Raw genomic sequence first — 20,526 nt, 5'->3', positions numbered from 1 at the left:
ATTAAAGAGCCCATATTATGAGTTTTTGAAAAAGTGAAGTGAAATATCCAGCTAAGGCTTAAATCTGTAAGTGTACAGTGTTTAAAACTATTGATTCATCTATAAAAGAGTCGACTCATAGTGCTTCAAATGAGTCGTCTTGATAACAAGTCATTAGGTGTTTCGTGATGACGCGGCTACGAAACACAAGTAGTTGCGCGCAAACCCGGGACATTTGAAACCTGCGGCCCCGCCCACTAACACAGAAAAAAAGCCCCACACACACACACACGTGTGTCGCAGATATAACCAAGGACGCGGGTGGTGAGGGAGGTGTCGCGGACGTCTCCCTCTCTATTGGTGTTGTGTCTTCTAAGGAGGAGGAGGAGGTGTTTGTTTGTGCGTGTGCGTGTGTGTCTGTGTCTGTGTGGAAAGAGCAGGTGACGGGCTCCTCGCCAGTTCTTGGAGTTTTTGCTCAATAAAATAGTTTGTCGTCTGTTTTTTTTAAGTGCATCGTCTGTATTTACATTCACCCACTGGCAGCCAAAATCCACACCTTACACTATGAAGTGTGTATGCACTGTGACTACTTTTATATTGTTGATTAGCTGCTGGGCATTTCACTCTGTCTCGCGCTGAAGCCTGTCAGTTTCGACCAATCACAACAGGCTGTCATCGGTCCAATCAGCGCAGATTAGCTTCGCGCTGAGGAGGGGTTTGGGTACAAATGAATCGCTGAACGAATCATATGGGAGTCACTGTAATAATTAGGTAAAAATAAATGCAGATTATAAGACCATGAAAGTGTTTTTTGACCTTGTATGCATATTAGACTGTTGTTGGAGACCCTTAAAACCCAAATATGACCCTATTTCATATATAATATGGGCTCTTTAAAAAAACCTAGATTGTTTCAGTTTCTTTTTTACTTGCATTAACTAGTTCATGATTTTATCACCAGCAGGGCGGATTACTGTAATGGACCCCTCACTGGCCAATTATTGTATGTTTTATTGAAAACACACACACACACAACACACACACACACACACAGTAATGTTGCCAACTATAGAAAGGACAAGTTATTTATTTTCAAAATTACATGTTGCACATCCATAAATGCTTAGATTGTTTCATTTTCTTTTTTGTTCGCGTTAAAAATGTAGTACAGCTATACCTGGGCAGAGTTGGCAGGTCTGGGTGCTATTCTCCAAAGCAGATGACTTCCTGGGATCACCTCCAGAGAATCTCCACCTGGTTGAGGTGTTTCTTCAGAGTCTGATGACTGAGATTGCTGCAAAACACCACATAAAAGATTATCAATCATATTCAAATCAAATAATAAATTTCTCAGCCATAGGAATACATTCAGAAAAACCTGTTTACTGCTTTTCTTCTCTTCTGATGCCTTCTTATCATTCTTCTTGTGAGTTTCAAATGTAGCTGGGTCGACTATATACATGCACTCCGTCCATTTGCCATACAGCATACATACTTTCTTTTTGCTGCGTGGAATCAACAAATAAACAATATAATCTATGATGCAGCGACGAAGAACATCATGATATTTAAACTCAAACCACTGACCTCTTGTCTAAGATGTAGCCCTCAACCTTATGTAATTCCTTCCCAAAAAGGCCACATGGTTTAAAATTCAGACAGCATTTTTCACCAGTTCTGTTAGCAAATACAGTCAATATGACAGCATTAGAGAAGTTAATCCAGTTAAACTAATACATTTACAGAAGAGACTCACTGATACCTGTGGTTAATAACCTCCATGTTGCCATACTGTTCAATCCACAGCTGTCCCACAATGATGTTGTGGACACAACATGTGGGGTTCGTCCATGTGTATGCCTCATTATGCCTGCAACGGGATTAATTTGGTACATTAAAACATGAATATGCTTAGAATGCATGAACGTTTCAAAATTATGATGATTTACCAAATATTTTCATAATAAAACTGCTCCTAAATTGACTAATTTACAAAAAAAAGACACAAACCAATAATAAGCAAAAAAATAAATAAATAAAAACAATTGTTATTGAAAAATCCATCAATATTAATAAACAAATTATTACACAAATGTTTACTTGGGAAGTTCAAGAGTGATGATGCCCTTAGGTTCTGCCTCCACGCTTTTGCCCCAGAACTTCAGTTTGGGATAGATGGAGCCATGAAACACAAAGTTCTTCTGCAAACCCTCGGCATGGAAAGCGCTGACTGGAGGATGGTGGCTCACTTGTTCAGATATCAGCCGGAAATCAAGATCATCCCTACAAGGTTGACCAAAACATGATGAATATTCTCAACCACACAACAGACTGATAAACTCTGCTAAGTGGATAAAAGTCACACTAAATGATAACCAAAGTTTTAATAACAGCACATTTACAACAAACACTATGGCTGACAGTATTGCTAATGCTAACAGTAATGCTAACATTGTTACACTTGAAAAAACAAATAATAATAAAACTTCAATTCTAATGAGATGCGTGTAAAAATGTTAGCATTACTGTTAGCATTAGCAATACTGTCAGCAATAGTATTTGTAATGCAAGCGTGCTAATTGTATTTGCGACATTTAACACATTTGCTAATTTAATGCATTTTTCGTAACATTTTCATGTTTTTTTAATTATGTGGAATTATGCTAACAATATATGCTAATTATATGCTAATAATATGTTAACAATGCTACCGTTTTAACTTTCAAAACAGCAAACGTGTAACATTTGCACCTTAGTGGTTAACATTACAGCTAACATAAGAATATTCAATCTCTCACCTGACTAACTCGTACGTTTCTCCTAGCAGGGGGTTGAAGGGTTTACCTGTCCTTTCCCATTGAGACGCCACAGCCGATACAGCAAACGCAGCCACACACTGCATAAAAAAACACATCATTTCATTCATGAATACATCTACCAACAGAATAGCTAATCAATAGGATAAACTAGTTTTCAAAGTGTCAAAGACCTTACAGACTCTTAAATGTTTGAAATTAATAAATATCTGCAATTGTAGCACTCACAGTATTTCTAATGCTAACAAAAGTTTAAATGTTAACATTACTAAGCATTTATAAGACAATGCTAATGCTAAAATTTACTGTCTGAAAAGCTAAAAAGGCATGTTAAAAACAGAAGTGCTAATGTGGCTTGCTAACACGAATGCTAACAGTAATTTCAATGCCAATGTTAAAAAGTAATGATAATGTTTTTTTGTTACGAACAATAAAGAGGCACATATGCAATGCTAACGCTCATGCTAACAGTAATGCTAACCATTTAACATTCCAAACAGCAAAAACAAAGATCACAGGAGGTTATACACCATGCTGTATTTAGTGTTTTAGGGCCAAACCCGTTGTTTTTCACCTTCATTCTCTCAATAGAGTTTTCTGAAGAATTAGCCTGATGGATGAGGTACGTGTGCTCCATATATTCAGTCAGTCTTTGCAGAAAACTGAGCGGCTCGTTAAAAATGACAGGCATGGTGATCTTAGACAGCTCCTGAAAGACAGATGAAGAGATCAAATCAAAATATGGTAATTGATTGTATTGTGTGATAAAAAAAACGAGACTCTCGAAAGCTCACCATCCCAATGCACTTCCTTAGGATACTCCAAATACTGAAGTCATTTCTGGAGAACATTGGGGCTGGTAAACTTGTTCTGGAGAAGAAAAGAAAAATCATAGTAACTCCTCTATAACCAAAAGGGGCCTAGTTAGCAGCTTCCCTGAAACTCGTCTAGACTTTCGTTATCAGTCAAGTAACGGAGGCTTTATATCTTATTCAGTGAAGCAAGGCCAGTGATCCGATCCATTTCAGAGAGCTCAAGATACAAGAAAACCTGCTGTTTTTATATTGTAGCTGATAAATATAAACGTAATAATGAGACGTGCTGTAGTTTATGTAAATACAGGGCTCTAGACTAACTTTTTGCACTGGTGCGCCGACTTTTATTCTCATCCAGAGTTCAGACTGCATGATTTTCAAAGTAGTCGTGTCACAGATATTTTCACACCGCATGACTATCTGAGCTAGCTTTTGGTGCTGTGTTTACACTGCAAGATAGATCAGCGACAGGGGGTTTCACACTGCATGATTTTAAAATGCGCAAGGTCATGTAGTTTATCTTTTGTCATTAATTACATAACGAGAAAGAAGCCTTTAGTGTGGTAGAAAAGGTACTTATTTTGCTCACCTGGCTTTTAAAGGGAATGTCAAACAGATGCTCCTACCAAATTTCCACTAGTATTTCCTCCAATTCTTGGGTCTAAATTGACCGAAAATAAGCCCTTTTAACTTCTCCCTAAACCTCCCGCTGGCTTGCAGACACCCATACTAGTGGATGCTGCTCGCTCATTGGCTGTAGGTAATCGCAGATGCTTTTTTCAATCAGAACACATTTCACACAACATGATTTTGAGTTGCGACAGCTCCAGATATTTAGCATGCCAAATGTGGGTCTCAGTTTTTTTTTTGTTTATTTATTTTTTGCCCTCAAATGGCTGGTCTCACTAGTGCAACCTAAGAATTTTTTTGTTGCACCACTGAGGAAGTAGGTCGCACCTGATATATATATATATATATATATATATATATATATATATATATATATATATATATATATATATATATATATATATATATATATATATATATATATATATATATATATATATATTAGGGTTGTCACGATACCATAAATTTAGGTCATGATACCAGTTGAAGTATCACGATCCCTAGTATAGTACTGTATTAACTTAATTCAGAACTCAAATGTACGAAATCAAGCAAATTATATTCGAAAGTATTTTATATTATTTATTACATTAAACATGATACATTTAGATATATGGTTTTCATATATGATTAAAAATACTATATATTATAACACTTAATACAGAATATAATGTCATTATGTATAAGTAATAAATCAATGAAAGTATTCTCTAAAAACACACTATTTTTTTTTTTTTTACTTTTCTAGATGTCGAATAAAAACAACACCTATAATCGGATGCAGAATCAGTCAACCATCCATCAACAGGCCATCAATCGACATGTCGAGCCTTAAAAGTTCAAATTACGGTGTTAAACTCAGCAGCCTCATCAATCTTTTACTGTTTCATTATGAGCGCCTCTTCTGTCCTCGACTCGCTGAATTATTCACCACAAGATACAAACCAAAACAAAACAGAGAGATAAGACAGCGAAGAAACTCAACAAATGACAACTAAACAGCATTAAATATACCACATCTGCTTTTATACAGTGCTTATTTGAAGACGTTTAAAGGTTTTTTTTAGCTTAAATGTAAATTTACAGGTACATTGTGGTTTGAATTTTAAAGTGAAGTAAAACACTATTCATACACCAGTCAATGTTGAGATTGTGAGCTTTTTGGGGGGCTTTTCATAAAGAAAACATCTGAAAGACACTTTTACGGGTTTCTTTTGTCATGCTTTATCAGTTGGTGTTACTTTAAATATTATTTTACCTCCATTTTTACAGCACTTACATTCAACAAACTTCATATTTGTGATCACATCTGTATTCTGACCATTTTATCAGAGGGATTTGTTCGAACAAATGTCCTTTATTCTAAATAACATTTTATTAGAATAAAAATTACGATTTTTTTTCTTTTTATGGCTGTTCGCTTTATTTTCCGAACGACAAAATGATAAAAAAATAAAAATGTGCAAAAACCTTCATCCATTGTTCAGATTTTTGTGCTCAAAATATATGCAAATTGGCACATTAACATAATACAGCCTCATTTGCATAATAAAACATAACATTTTTAAAAACTTGCAATGCTATACAATATTTATTCGTTAATTTTTTACACTATTCACCTTCAGTATCTCAAGTTAAAATCACATATTTTGTTTTGCGTAAAATCATACCTGTGTTTCCTCAATCCGTTAACATTGGCCACCTCTTCATCATCCTCTTCCTCTCCTCGACGCTCCTCTTGGGACATCCTGCCACTGTGTTGTCCTGGGACGCTATAGTAAAGCTCAGACGTGAAGTCGTCTTGGTCTTCGTGTGAGTGTCCGTCTGTCTGGAAGCCGCTCAGCACAGGCTCCGAGTCTGAATCTGTGGCGAGGGAACACAAACAGACATGCTTTAGAGGAACAATGTTGGTCCGACAGCAACAGGCACTCCGAGGAAACCTGAGCAGGGGATCGGGTGGCGTTTAATGGGGCCGGAAGTGACTGGACACGTCACCGAGGAAACGAGGTGTCTCATGATTATCAAGCTACATTTCACACTCGCAATCGGTAAATTGAAGGAATCGTGACACAAGCGTCAGAATTATTAACTTGGCCTGAAATGTTTGGATTGTTGAGCTTTGGTGCTCATCTGGGAAAAACAGGTTCTAATTCAGTGTAAACAACTTAATGCTTTCATGTATCCATCAGTATTTAAAACATTTTATTGCATAAAATGGCAAAAGTGTACATTATTGAAGTGTTACGATGTTAAAAAAAATATATATATATATATATTTTCTCATTCTGTACTACCATATCTGCACAAAAAGAGAGACAAAATGTCCAGCAATGTCATATCTTATTTTATTTAATTTCTGTTTAAGATATAATTAGTGTTTTTCCACAAGAATTTGATTCAAGTTTTACAGATAAACATGGCCAAATTATTTGATGAAATTATTCATTTTAATAAACAAATGTAAGTATAATAACTGATATAAAATGTGTGTGAAATTAAAACACTTTAAACATTGAGCAGAATTAATAAAATATTAATTTTAAGATATTATCTTACAAAAAAGCTAATTAAATTAGTAGTGCCTAAATTGAGATTTAAAAAAAAATGTACGTTTCTGAAATAAGTCTATTATTTTGCAAAAACTGTCCACATTGGTCAAAAAAAAGTAGTAAAAACAGTAATATTATTACAATTTTAAAATGACTGCTTTGAATATAATTGTAAAATAATAAGATGATCCCTCAGAAATCATTCTAATGCACAAATTAATCTCATTATTATAATCAATGTTAAACTGCAAATATTTTAGTGGAAGGCTTGACGCATTATTTGCTCAAAATTCTTTGATTAATAAAAATTCTAATTTGAAGGCATAATATTTCATTTTTGCCACTAGAGGGTGCATATTTGAAACAAACAAAGGCCTATTTGGATGACGTGACTGAATGTGGAATCATGGGAATTGTGGTCTTCTTTACATCCTATGGGATCCATGGATGAGCTAAAGTATTTAACACTTATTATTATGGTAGTATGAAGCAGAGTAAAGGCTAAAAGCTGTCGAAATTAAACGAGAGCACTGGAACATATATGCACAGCTAGTGTTTTTCAGCCAATGATAAACTTCTGGTGAAAGCTTTATGTGACAATTATTTTCAATTTCATAAGGTTGCTTTTACTGTATTGATATTGTAATGTAATTAAAATCTAATCAGTTAAATAGACTCAAGCATCCACTTGGTTGTTAAAGCATTAAAAGAGACAAAAAAACTGTTTAAACACAGGCACCATCATTAGCCGCAGGCTAGCAAAGAAATTCCATTGAAAATTTATTTCCATATTTTAAAGACACGGCAGGGGAAAAAATAATTGAATGCAGTGCTTCTTGTTTGGTTTGATACCCACCTTATATCGTATCTCAGCCAGGCAGTAAAGATCAATGTTTTTTTTAAAGAAATCACATCTTAAATGTGGCGATTTTGTATGGGATGACAATTGAATGAAAAGTCTGTGTGCATATACCCCATTTCTGATGAGAGATGTGCAAGACGCAGCACAAAGAAAAGAGTTTTTATTATAAACCAGGCAACCGCATCTGGTTCTTCTGGTTCTCATGACCACATAGAGAAGCAGCAGCGCTCTTTTATCATACTAAACACACTTTAGGGTTCTGTTATAACGCTGCTCTTGTGTATAGAAACAATACATGTATATTAAATATTGGTCTTTCTATGTTTTATATAAATAAAAAACTGAAAATTAAGGTGTATGACATCATTAGCATGTCACTAGTTAAAATTGCTTGTTTCTCTAGTTCTAACTTTTGATCATTCTTCAAAACATTCAGGATAATGCAGGTACGTTTGTCAGCAAATATACCACTTTTCTAGTGTTTTGGATATACATTTCTTTTAAATCATACATATTGTGCCTCTATATCAAGTCTTTGATAACACTATAAATGTCCAATGCATGAAAAACATGTACTGAGCCGTAACTTCTCAGTACTTCATCCATTAGTTTAGTTCCTCTCAGACATACGCACCAGACAGAGCATCGTAGAACTCGTCTTCGCTGAGGACACTACGGGGCGACGAGCCTTTGACCACCGACTGCTCCAGCTCATGATGTTCAGTGGCCAGAGTCTGCAGAGCCTCCGACAGGATTTTATTCTTCTCCACCTCCTGCTCCAGTTTCACACTGCGCACCTGTATATAAACAGACGCACTTTATTAATAATAAAATCTAATAGATCTCATCAAATCTGACCTGACAGAAGACTGGACGATTAATATAAAGGGGTATTCATTGGTGTTTTGTCAGTAAAACAAGTTTTATAAAACCTTTCATTTGGAGCAGCGTTTACTACACAGAGTTGAAGTGCACTAACAAGGTACACAATATCACGTTCAACATCGAAATCGATTTAATCAAACAATAATGATAATGGTTTATGATAGCAACAACTGATTGCGAAGCTTCTCCGGCTGTGTAGTAAATGCTGCACGTTAAAGACACAACATAAAATAACAGGTTTTTATTCCAAACTCACTTCAGAACTTTTGATAAATGTTCGAAATGAATCATTATGTGAGACGATTCAGTAGTCGTGTGATTATTAGTCACGCTGAAATCAATGAAAGCAGTTCAATCTTCGGTTTACAATGCAATGCTATGGAAATTGTCCTGGGTTTCTTTTTCATTGGTGTTTCCACACAAGAGCGCCCTCTGCTGTTCTTCGGAGATTTACTACTGATCACAGAACCATGCTTTCCTGACAAGATGTGCATGACACTAGCAGCTTTTGAAAATTAGTTTTGATTAATAGCTCAGCCCTACTAATGATTACAGTTAAGTGATTCAGAACTGCTTCAATTAGGATACGCAAACTTTTTAGATATTTTACATTTACAGTACGTCCACATTACAAAACTTACAAGCAAAACTTTACCAGTTTTGAAAATGTTATCTTGGGTGTCTCTATTGGACATTCACTCACAAGCCACATTATTCAGTACACCTATTCAATTGATAAATGGGTATTTCACCCAAAAATTAATCAACTTCATGCATCATTCAAGCCGGAGGTCAGACAAGTACTTATCCAGAACATGCATTCAGCAGCTGCCCGAAGTTTATGAAATACACAAAAACAAATCAATCTACGGTGGCCCAGTAGTGCACGGCACAACATAGGCCCGGCGCCAAGATGTCACAACTGAGGGGGTGTTTTAATCCCATATGGAGGCACTAGACTTGGTGACTGATTTTGGTCCCTCTTGTTTCTTTTATTTAGGCTATTTATTCACTTATTTATTACTTTGCATTACAGCCTAAGTTACTGAGATAAGGCAGTAAAATACTTTTTATAGTAATAATAATATGCACAGTTTCGCTATTACTGATTATCAACGAAGGTAATGCAATGATACAGTCATGGCTTCAGCGCCAAACGAGTGGATTAATGTATATTTTATTCTCCTCATCTCTTTCTGTTTTATTTCAAATAACATAAATGTTTAGTTTTAAGTGAAGACATCAAACTATGCCCACACATGCAAGCTAACCCTCTATTCACATAACCGGTAAATAAATATAGTGAAATCAGCTTAACAGAGTCATCACGCTTCATTACCCTACCAACATCAGTGTTAGGAAAAAGTTACATGTTACAATCTAATGTCATTTAAAAAAAAAATAGTAGCTAAATGTGTTACTTAGTTACTTAGTGTTACTTAACAGAGAGTCTGTCTACACCTCAAAAAAAGGAAAAAAAGAAATTAATTCACAGTTATTACTGTGAAAAATGGTTACATTTTGGCATGGATAACATGCAACTTAGGCTATATAACATGCAAACAGGCTATATAACTTTTATTATCATTTTAAAGGTTAAAAATAATGATTTATGGGGTTTTTTCTTGATAATGTCCGTTTTTTTTTTTGCTTGTTTTTTTAAACGGCATCATAAACCATTAGGTTACTAGGCCTACTCAACATTTATTTATTTAGCCTATTTTCAGGTTACATTTTAATTTTTAAATTAAAGTCAAAATAAAATCGATGTGCTTTAGCAGTTAAATAGGCCTACAGTCTATTTTCAGGTGTTTAATTTTGCATGAGCAAATAGCAGTATAGCCTATATTGCATATTTTTAAAAGATTATCATTCAGCCTACCTGCAGCGCATGTGAAAGGTTGATTCGCAGCAAATCCACTTACGCACTATAAACCATTTATAAGACTGTAAACTTCGCAGGCTGATCATCTTTAAACTTAAACAACATTAAGTGTCCTAACTTGAGACTGCTGCTGCATAATGGGATGTTTCTTTACACAACCGTGAAAGAGCGCTTTAGCGATGTCAAAATGAACGCAAACATTCAAAAGGTTCTGTGTTTTGTCAATTTTATAGCTTTTTTTTTTATAGGTTCATTTTCAATTATAATATTATTTATAGTGTAGACTACTGTGGGTCTGTGCAGTGTCCAACTAAACATTTTTATTGGGCTACTCTAATATTAATCCCAAACCGAAAAACTAAATGACTGGCAGTTGCGTCTCTGCTAAAATTAACGGCAGATTTCTTTTGCACTTTTCCCTTTAGAGCTCAAGAGTTGTATTTAAAGAATTAGTTACCCACAACATGAAATGAATTAGTCTTCACGTCATCCACTAGTTCAGTTTTCTCCCGTGTGAGTTTAGAGTGTGCCTTGCATAACAACATTTCAATAAGTAAACATTAAGCTCACAACACAACGGATATTCTCCCAACCACTACGTGGCAGTGAAACACCAACTACTACATCTTGTTTTGTTTGAATGGAGAGTTATAGCAAAACAGCGATTACCTTTGGACGCCACAAAAAATTTGTCACAATACATTGCTACCAAGGAGAAAGAAGTGGGTTTTACCTCTGGGCATACCCACCTGCAATGTTCACAAAATGAACAAATATTTGTGAGATGCGCACAGAACTGCCCGTTTGTGGACGAACAGACACCTAGAGGTTGGGAGCACTTCTATTGTGTTGTGAGCGTAACGTCTGTGTTGTGATTTTAACATCATTGTGGTGTGAGATTAATGTTTGCTTTTTGAACTGTTTAATCCGCTTTATAAGACATGCGTTAACTTTGGCTTAGTTTTACTTTGGATTTGTGTGCTTTTGGAAGCTTCAAAATAAACACCACTATCCAACACAATTATCCAGTGTGGAAGAGCCAGGATAAAATTTAAAACTACTCTCACTGTGTTCATCTGACAGAAGAAAACCATATACTGTACATGAGGATGGCTTGAGGGTGAGTAAATTATGGGGTCATTTTCATTTTTGGGTGAACTATCCCTTTAACCACTCAACATATCAATGTACGAAATGAAATGAACACATACTCCTTCTTGTCTGGAAAAGAGCTCCAGACACTGGTGCAGTGAGGAGCAGCTTTCACTGGAGGCTTCACAGACATCCTTCAGCTTCTGAATGACCGTCACAGGGATTTCTGCAAGAATATAAAAAGACACTGCTGCTTTAAAAATGTAGATCTTTTGGTTTCAGACGCTGTGGACATTTGAAGGTCTTACTTTCCGCCAGACCGTCTTCCTTCATCATGGACTGGAGACTCAACACCTCCTTCTCCAGTCTTTGATGACAGGACTCGGCCCGCTGCCAAACAAAAGAGGAACCAAACGACAGAAAAACGTGAAGGAGGTTATCGTGGAGCAGAACGCGTATGACTGCAAGAAAGGGTCAGGGTTAGTCAACTTCCTAGTTGCCACTTCCTGCGGTTAAAAAGTGAAAAGGGAAGTTAAAGTGAATCTCGTTTTTACTGTAGAAATATTTAGACATGAGACATAACCGTGCCTATTTAAAACACATTTTTTGTGTCCGGATACATTTTTAGTTGCGATGAATATAAAATGAAAATATTAAATGTAATTATAGCTATCTAATGTTATAGTTAATTAATATGATAGTAATAATTACAATATTACCACTACTACTAATAGCAATTAATTACAATTACTAGTTAATTTACTTTAAATATTTTACAAAATGTTTTTATTTGTTTTCTAAAAGCAGTTTAGCAGGTGAGTTGTCACTGTAATTGTTTTACTTTCTATAATTTTGCTACTATTGCTACTTTTAGCACTGTGAATTAAATGATATCATTAATTTGTAGATTGTCCAGACTGGCTGAAACTGTATCTGTACTGTATTAGATTTTAGCCATACAAAATGTTGAATAAAATGAAAGTAACATTTAAAAATGCATGCATTTGTTTTTATATTAAACGTTTAGTTAGAAACTTATGTTTATATTTTAATTTTATTCATTCAAATTTGAATAGCAATACATTTTAGTCTGTTTTTTTTCCAGATCTTAACATTTTGGTCAATAAAACAACAATTTCAAAACAATTTGAAAAACAGAGACAAATTTTCTTTGCTCCAACAGAGCCCCCCACCCTGCTGCACCATTTCTATACAATATATTGTGTCATGATATATACATTCAAACAAGTAGATAAAATTTCCCTTATATGGTTACTTATCTATTGTACATATACACAATGAATCACAATAGGCTTAGCAAACATAAAAAAGAAATAAAATATAGATTAAATAAACTACGGTCAAACTGCAAATATTAAGTTTGAATCCATTTGCTCTATATATATGTCAGCACTGGCTGATGAATAAGATAAAATATTTGACTGCAGCCTTTGGAGGTGTACCGAATCTTCTTCATTGTAAGATTGTACGTGAGACCCCACATTTTATTCTGTTTAAACTATTTAAATAATCCAACATAATTTCTTTATAATTTATAAAAATATTGACAGATTAAACACACATACATATTTACATGTACACACATATTTATTTATACAGTCCTATTTATTAATATACAAATATATATAAACATACATTTTTTATCAATAATTACAGCATTACCACTACTAATACTAATCATTATTATTAGTTCATTTACTTTGAGTCATATTAGAATATCATCTATATATAGTTTATGTTTTTATGTATTTTTTATACCAAGCAATAGCCATTTTTAAATCAAATCTGTACTGTATTAAAGTTTGGAATTGTTTTGAGAAGTAAATTAAGTTCAGTTTCAGCCAGTCTGGACAATCTACAAACTAATTGTGTTATTTAAATTCACAGTGCTAAAAGTAGCAATAGCACTAGTATGAAATATAGAGAGTAAAACAATTACCAATGGCAAAAACTCTCAACATAGAAAACAATTAAGAATGTTTCTCATAGACATACACACAGACAAAAGCATCACATGATTAAGCTTTCAAATCTACATCCCCTCACAGAAGAGGAAGGAAAAACACTTGCATGCATATTTAAATCACCTGATGTGTTGATTTATCTGGACTAATGTGATTTCTCACCTGAAGTGACTTAGAAAGCTCATTCACAGACACAGCATTGTCCTCCTCTTCCTCGCTGTCAGGCTCCTGTGAGCAGTAATGAGTGCTGAAGGCCGAATGCTCCTCGATGGCCTCCAGCCACATCTAAAAAACCACAACACATATTATTAGGCATGTTTTACATGCACATTAATACACTGATTACTTTAATAACATGCGGTCCCATTTTACATGCAAAACCAATATCCTCCCAACACAAGTAAATCACATACACAGGGAGATTCTAGAATCGCTGGTATAACAACTCTTCTGTGTTATAACACAATCTAGTTATCTATAAAAAGTAATGTTTTTATAAGTGTATTTATTTTGAAATGATCATTTTACATTAAGAATAGATTGAATTTACTGCACATTTTTATATATTATTCAAGATTAAATAAAAAGTAATGGAACATACTTGAAATGTACCGTCAATTCTGGATTAAGTCATTATTAAAATGTATTATTATGCCATAATTTGCGCATCTACCTTCATTTGGTAAATTTTTTAAATTAAAATTTTTAATAAGTAATTTGGTGTATTTATATTCTTCACATAACCTGATCATGCTTTATAAGCTAACAATGCATGTGTTCATGTCAACGTTTAGTCATTTTAGCTAGATTTTTGTCCCTTACATTAAATTTTTTCCCAGCATATAAATGTGTTTTTCTGCTTTGTTCATTTATTAATGTGTAAAATGAACCCAAAAATGAACATTTCCTCACCATTTAACTCACACTCAAGTGGTGGTAAACGTTTATGAATTTCTTTCTTCTGTTGAACACAAAACAAGATATTCTGAAGAATGTTGGCGAAAAAACAGCCACTGACATCTATAGTATAAACCAAAAATACAATTGAAGTCAATATTTTTCACCATTCTTCAGAATATCTACTACTCCTATCTTCTACTTTTCTTCTCTTTTAATCGGGTCCATATTGTGCAAATAAACACACAATACAGGCTGTTCAGGACTTATTAAACAGGCCGAGAGGAATCTCACTTTTCTGCTTTCTTCAGGGTTGTTCTTCTGGGTCACTTTGAAATGGTGAATGCTGTCGTCAAAGCATTTGACCGTGAAATAGCAATTATCTTTCGCTTTAATCTGAAAGTCACGCATTCACAAAAAAAGGCAGATATGTTTAAACCACAAAATAAAAATGGCTAATTTATAATTGATACAGATGATTAAGTGAGTCTTACCATGCAGTGTGCTTGTGTTAGTGGTTTACAACCTTGCCGGTGTGTGTTTGAATCCGCATCCGTTCTTGAGGAGATAAATTTAGACATAAAAAATAGCAGTTTATTGAAAGAAGAAAAAAAACAATAGTAGTATAATTTAACATAATTATATATAATTGATTAAAATAATTAATATAATTATTTATATAAAAAAATAATAGTATAATTTTAGTAATATAGGTATTATCTATTTAGAAGTAGATGCTTGAAAAAAGATTATAACATTACAATGAGAATTAGTGGTTTATAAGTCTAATTATTTTTTTATTATTATTACATTTTATCAGTACATTTTCAGAAATATAATTTATTTTTTATTTATTGTGATGTTGACACTGCAATTAAAACATTTTCAGACAGTATTTTTGGTTGTTTTGCAAAATAAGTCGTTAACTTTATTTTTATTTTTTAAATTTTGCCATCATTAAATGTTATTTTTTTCTAAGACCTTGATGCAATAAACAGGATAAAACATTACTTTTAAAAAAATGAGTTTTAAATATTTCTGTAGCACATTTTGCTAAAATAAACAGAATTTCAGTCATTTTCATATCATTAGATTTAAATTGTAAATATACCTTGATGTTTTTACAAAAAAAAATGGAGAAAAATACGCACTGTTTAGGGTACCATGACAAAACCCCATCTTGAAGAACCACCCAATAGGAGCGCCAGCCAAAAAACCTTGAACTCTGAAAAAAAGAAAAGAAAATCCACACAATAAAAAAAGAATAATAATAATAATAATAATATTTAAAAAACACATAGTCATAGTATAGATAAACACTATCCAAACTACCTTCCAAAGAGGCCCTTCAAACATTTTAACATGCCGTGTCATGCCCTGCCGGATTCAAATATTACAAAAAACAAATTCATTAAAAAAAAATATTGTCAAAAAGGGTCAAATTTGCAAAACAAAGAATGTTTTAGTATGATATATGAAGGACAATGGTGTTTTAAAAGCAAACAACATGTATTACACACATTTTGTGACAGTCAGAGCTGCCTAGCTTAACAAACCTACTTTCACAACATTTCCTGCTATGATCTGCTTCATTTCTGCATCATTAGTCAAGTCAAAAACAGTCTGATCTGAAAACAACAAGTGCATGAATTAGCTTTAGCTTCAACCCAATCAAAAGTGAGTGACAGTAAATAGTAAATACAAGTATAAACAGAATCTAAAACATCTGGAGCTTTTCCACTTAGTACAACTAGATTAAGATGCATTTCAGTAAATCCACTTACAGCAAATACAGGTATAAACAGTGTCCATAACATTTGGAGTGAGTCCACTTTTGAACACTACAGCCCTGTTTTTAATTAGTATAAGATGCCCCTTAGTAAATCCAATCACAAGTTAATAACACCAAGCGCCTGGTGACAAAAATGTCCAAAACATTGAGTTTGTCCACTTTTGACCACCCCTGTCCTGTTTTCAATTGGTGCTAATATGCATTCTGTCAGTCCAATCACAAGTAAATGATACTAAATAAGGACGTAAAAAGGATTTAAACCATTGTGAGCTTGTCCACTTCCACAGGTAGTCATAAAAGGTGGACACACGTTACCATTTTTGTTCTTGATGTTAGGATTGGCCTTGTGCTGCAGAAGTTTGACAGCGCACTGTTTTTGGCCTCTGTAAGCAGCGCAATGCAGTGGTGTGTTTCCCAGCAGATCCGTGCAGTTTATATTTGGAGGTTTCTTCATGTTTAGCTACACAAATAAACAAGAGTTACAGTATGAAAGTCATACTGAATTATTGCTAGATGTCAGGTAGAATGATAACAGATTACAACAGGATGGTTTTCAGTCAATATTTATGTATTTATGTTTTAATACTGTCAGGCTACAATCATGGCAAAACCTATACTAAATAAACAACATGTAACATGCAATCATATCGGTTTCTTAATAAACATTCACTGCACAAAAAAACAACAAAACTGAAAAAGAGTCATATACAATATTTTACTTTGATTAATGATAAATATTCTACAAGTCCTCCAGAAGACACCTTTTTAAACATTTCCATTAAAATATTTCCTGCATAAAAACATTCACTAATATCATTTAAAAATATACACCCTATTAAAATGCTTTATTGTCAAAATATTCTCACACAAGCAATGAATAGGTTTTTCTTCCCGTTTCATTAAATATGAGTGTGTAAGTCTTGAGCGACCGATTCTACATCTCTTTCATGAGTTCACACTTACAGATGTTTGATGGACAAAAAGCATATTTGGCGTGCTGTCCAGGGAGAGGGGTCTGAGCTCGGACAGACACCCAAACTAGTGTTTTCCCCTTGTCAGGAACGGGAGAGACGTTTGGGTTCGTGTGAAATGTCTACCCCGGCCCCAGAACGCTCCCCCCGGGTAGATAGTGTTTAAGAGGTGAGGTGTCGGGGTGGTGAAAGGATGCTAAAGTCGTGAGATAATGGACGAGTTTGGTATTTATGGGGGTTTGGCCTAATGCTGATTGGATAATAGAATGCTTGTCAATGATATGTTAGAAGTGTTGAAACATCAGTGCATTTCAGTTGGCATTTCTGTGTGGAGTTTGCATGTTCTCCCAGTGCTATAGGTGAATTGGATAGGCTAAAATTGTCCGTAGTGTATGTGTGTGAATGAGTGTGTATGGATGCTTCCCAGTGATGGGTTGCAGCTGGAAGGGCATCTGCTGCGTAAAACATATGCTGGATAAGTTGGCGGTTCATTCTGGTGTGGCAACCCCAGATTAATAAAGGGACTGAGCCAAAAAAAAATGAATTCATGAAAATCAAGTATATCAGTTAAATGTTGATAGTAGGGATTGAACCAAAATGAAACAAAAACAAAAGATACACTTGCCCAAAAACCAAACTAAAGAATTCTTTGTATTAATTAAATTAATAATTAATTATTATTATTCAAAAGAAACATGAGCCAATGAAATAACCACATTTTATTGACAGTGAATGAGTTGAGGCATCATTTTACCTGCATTGCCATGACAGCGCAGCAGCACTACTGCAAGCAGCAGGAATAACTACATAGAAGTCTCGTCAGCGTGTTATTTGAAAAGACTTCTTTTTTTTTCTGTGAGCATGCACGGTTCACATATAGATACGTGTTCAGATATATATATATATATATATATATATATATATATATATATATATATATATATATATATATATATATATATATATATATATATATATATATATATATATATATATATATATATATATATATATATATATATATATATATATATATATATATATATATGGGATCGTGCTATTTTTAATTTTTACTACAGTGCACATGTTCGATGCACCAACAAATCAGCCTTTGCATGGTGCAATGAAATGAATGGGTTTTATAGTGCATCGCTTTCCACATCCAGTGTGACAGTTGCATTGATTACAGTTAGATTTATATACAAACATTAATCTTTTGCAACATAGCAATTAAAAAAAATACTTATCTGTGCAAAACTACATATAATAAAGTTAGTAAGGTTACCAGTCTTGTGAGTGTAGAAACGGCTCCTTCTCGAGCCGCTTCCAGCAGCTGCTCCTCCAGTTTCCTCTCTTCAGTCCTCTCAGCAGCTAGTAAGTTTACATTTCATGGCAATAGTTTAGCAACAAAGGTAGATTTTTTTCTGTCTGTCTTCTTTTGTTGTGTTCAAGCTTACCCTCCAGCATGCTTTTAATCTCGGCACTTTGGGTAATGTCTTTAGGAATCTGCGCCATCCCATTGATGACAGAAGCACAAGCATCATGTTGAAGGAGCAACATCACAACCTCCTAAACAGCAGAATCAGCATTCAGTTAGTATTCAGAGTCCAGTCAAGGATCAGTATTCAGCATCCAATCAGTTTTATGCATTGAGCATCCGGTCAGTATTTAGCATTCAATTAATGGTAAGCATTTAGAATTCAGCATCCAATAAATGTTCAGAAATGAGGTGAGAAGTTATGTAGGTTAAACAGTAATACTCATTATGAATATTATATTACTAATTAATGATTACCTATACAATAATGCTAAGATAAAGAAAAAATACTTCTGATTTATAATAAACGAACTATGGATGAATTATGTATAATAATAATAATAATAATAAGAAGAAGAAGAAGCGTAAAATATTTTATAATAAAATTGTTTGCAGTTTGTTGTGTAAGCTAATAAAAATAGTTTATAAAAATGATTTGATCCCTAACAATTGCAGTATTATGAATTACATGATTGACATTTATTATTATAACAATCTAGTTTTCACTATATATGTATATAAACCAAGTTGTTAATGCGTCTGTAAATAAATATTTATAACTGTAATATTATGAATTCCATAATAATGATAATAATTTATTAATAGTATTGTTGTTATTACATTATATTTGCTATATTATTATAGTTGCTATATTTATGTTCTAATCAAATTAGGATGTTTAACATGTCTAAAAGATGTCTGTTAAGATGTAGTTCATTTCTTTTCCCCTGTTTTGTGTAACCTATATTGTAAGACTTTTTTTCATTATAATTAAAAAATAGTTTTAAACATTACTAATAGTTATTATTACCAATGTTCCAGTACCAAAGCTCAGTTCCATTGTTAGACGTTTTTTTTAAAGAGACCCTCCAAATGGGTCCATATATCTCCATTAATCAACATTATAAAGCATATGATGATGTATAACGCCATAAATAAATACTTTTCTCCCTGTGAATGCTGCTTTATGGAGTGGTGTGTCTCCGACATTATTTGGCAAATTGGCATCAGCTCCAGCCTGCAGGACATACAGACGAGCTAAAATTAGACAATAAATCCATCTTCAATTCATAAACCAACACATGTGTAAGAAAGTGTCCTAATATCAGCCTGAGATGATTGTACTTTGAGCAATGCTTCAACAACATCTCTGTGTCCAAAATAACATGCCAGATGAAGCGGTGTCCAGCCATGATTTGATTTGCTCTTGCCTGAAATGCAATACAACGCTTTTAGAGGCGCTCTAAAACATCTAGAACATTATGAATGGCCAATTAAACCTAATGACGTGTTTTACCCTTGCAGTTGATGTCGATGTTGACCTCCTCCTTTATCTTGCACATCAGAAGCCTCTGGATGCCTTCGAGGTTCCCGTTCCTGGCATCCCTGAGGAACTGCTCCTCTGGATCCAGCTCCTCCATGACTGCAGAGATTAAATACGACACCATTCAAAACCAAAAATCTGAGCCCAGAGTCAACTGAATGAAGAGCAGGACTGCAAGAAGTCTATAGTTTATAGACATCCTAGTAAGTTAGCAACATGCTAAATAACGGACATCACAACTTACCAAGTAAATAACATCTTACAAAAACATCCCGTACTTCTTAGAAACTACACAGAAATGTGTTACATTCTATTGTAACACCCACATAGCAACAGACTTTAAAAAAACACTTAAAACACGCTAAATCCACGACTACAAAAACAACTATACACTAGCATGCTAATTGCAACATATATATTTCTCTCAGATCACCAAAACAACCACCCAGAACCTCATAACAACTCCATAGAAACATGCTTAGAATTTTGAAGTGTTTTCCAACAACT

The 20,526-nt window shown here is 34.0% G+C and overlaps 1 protein-coding gene across 3 annotated transcripts in view; it reads right to left on the bottom strand.

Annotated features, from left to right (window-relative positions):
• osbpl1a (oxysterol binding protein-like 1A) overlaps positions 1-20,526 on the bottom strand; it is a 30,012-nt gene that overhangs the window by 5,740 nt on the left and 3,746 nt on the right. For all 3 annotated transcript variants that reach the window (XM_056447782.1, XM_056447784.1, XM_056447783.1), the window contains 24 exons: positions 19,993-20,118; positions 19,821-19,906; positions 19,639-19,713; positions 18,616-18,727; positions 18,444-18,529; positions 16,503-16,647; positions 15,956-16,023; positions 15,728-15,772; positions 15,547-15,620; positions 14,890-14,953; positions 14,690-14,791; positions 13,661-13,783; positions 11,822-11,903; positions 11,633-11,739; positions 8,286-8,448; positions 5,911-6,103; positions 3,590-3,665; positions 3,370-3,504; positions 2,778-2,875; positions 2,080-2,262; positions 1,742-1,849; positions 1,567-1,656; positions 1,358-1,484; positions 1,157-1,273 (listed from right to left, as the gene is read on the bottom strand). In XM_056447782.1, the coding sequence (XP_056303757.1) occupies positions 1,157-1,273; positions 1,358-1,484; positions 1,567-1,656; positions 1,742-1,849; positions 2,080-2,262; positions 2,778-2,875; positions 3,370-3,504; positions 3,590-3,665; positions 5,911-6,103; positions 8,286-8,448; positions 11,633-11,739; positions 11,822-11,903; positions 13,661-13,783; positions 14,690-14,791; positions 14,890-14,953; positions 15,547-15,620; positions 15,728-15,772; positions 15,956-16,023; positions 16,503-16,647; positions 18,444-18,529; positions 18,616-18,727; positions 19,639-19,713; positions 19,821-19,906; positions 19,993-20,116 (2,583 nt within the window). In that variant the 5' untranslated portion in view covers positions 20,117-20,118. The remainder of the gene's footprint in view (positions 1-1,156; positions 1,274-1,357; positions 1,485-1,566; positions 1,657-1,741; positions 1,850-2,079; positions 2,263-2,777; positions 2,876-3,369; positions 3,505-3,589; positions 3,666-5,910; positions 6,104-8,285; positions 8,449-11,632; positions 11,740-11,821; positions 11,904-13,660; positions 13,784-14,689; positions 14,792-14,889; positions 14,954-15,546; positions 15,621-15,727; positions 15,773-15,955; positions 16,024-16,502; positions 16,648-18,443; positions 18,530-18,615; positions 18,728-19,638; positions 19,714-19,820; positions 19,907-19,992; positions 20,119-20,526) is intronic.

Source organism: Danio aesculapii, chromosome 22 (assembly GCF_903798145.1).
Source record: "Danio aesculapii chromosome 22, fDanAes4.1, whole genome shotgun sequence".
NCBI classification, from domain to species: domain Eukaryota; kingdom Metazoa; phylum Chordata; class Actinopteri; order Cypriniformes; family Danionidae; genus Danio; species Danio aesculapii.
Note: the sequence above shows the minus strand (reverse complement) of the source record. Positions and strands in the feature narration are given on the sequence as shown.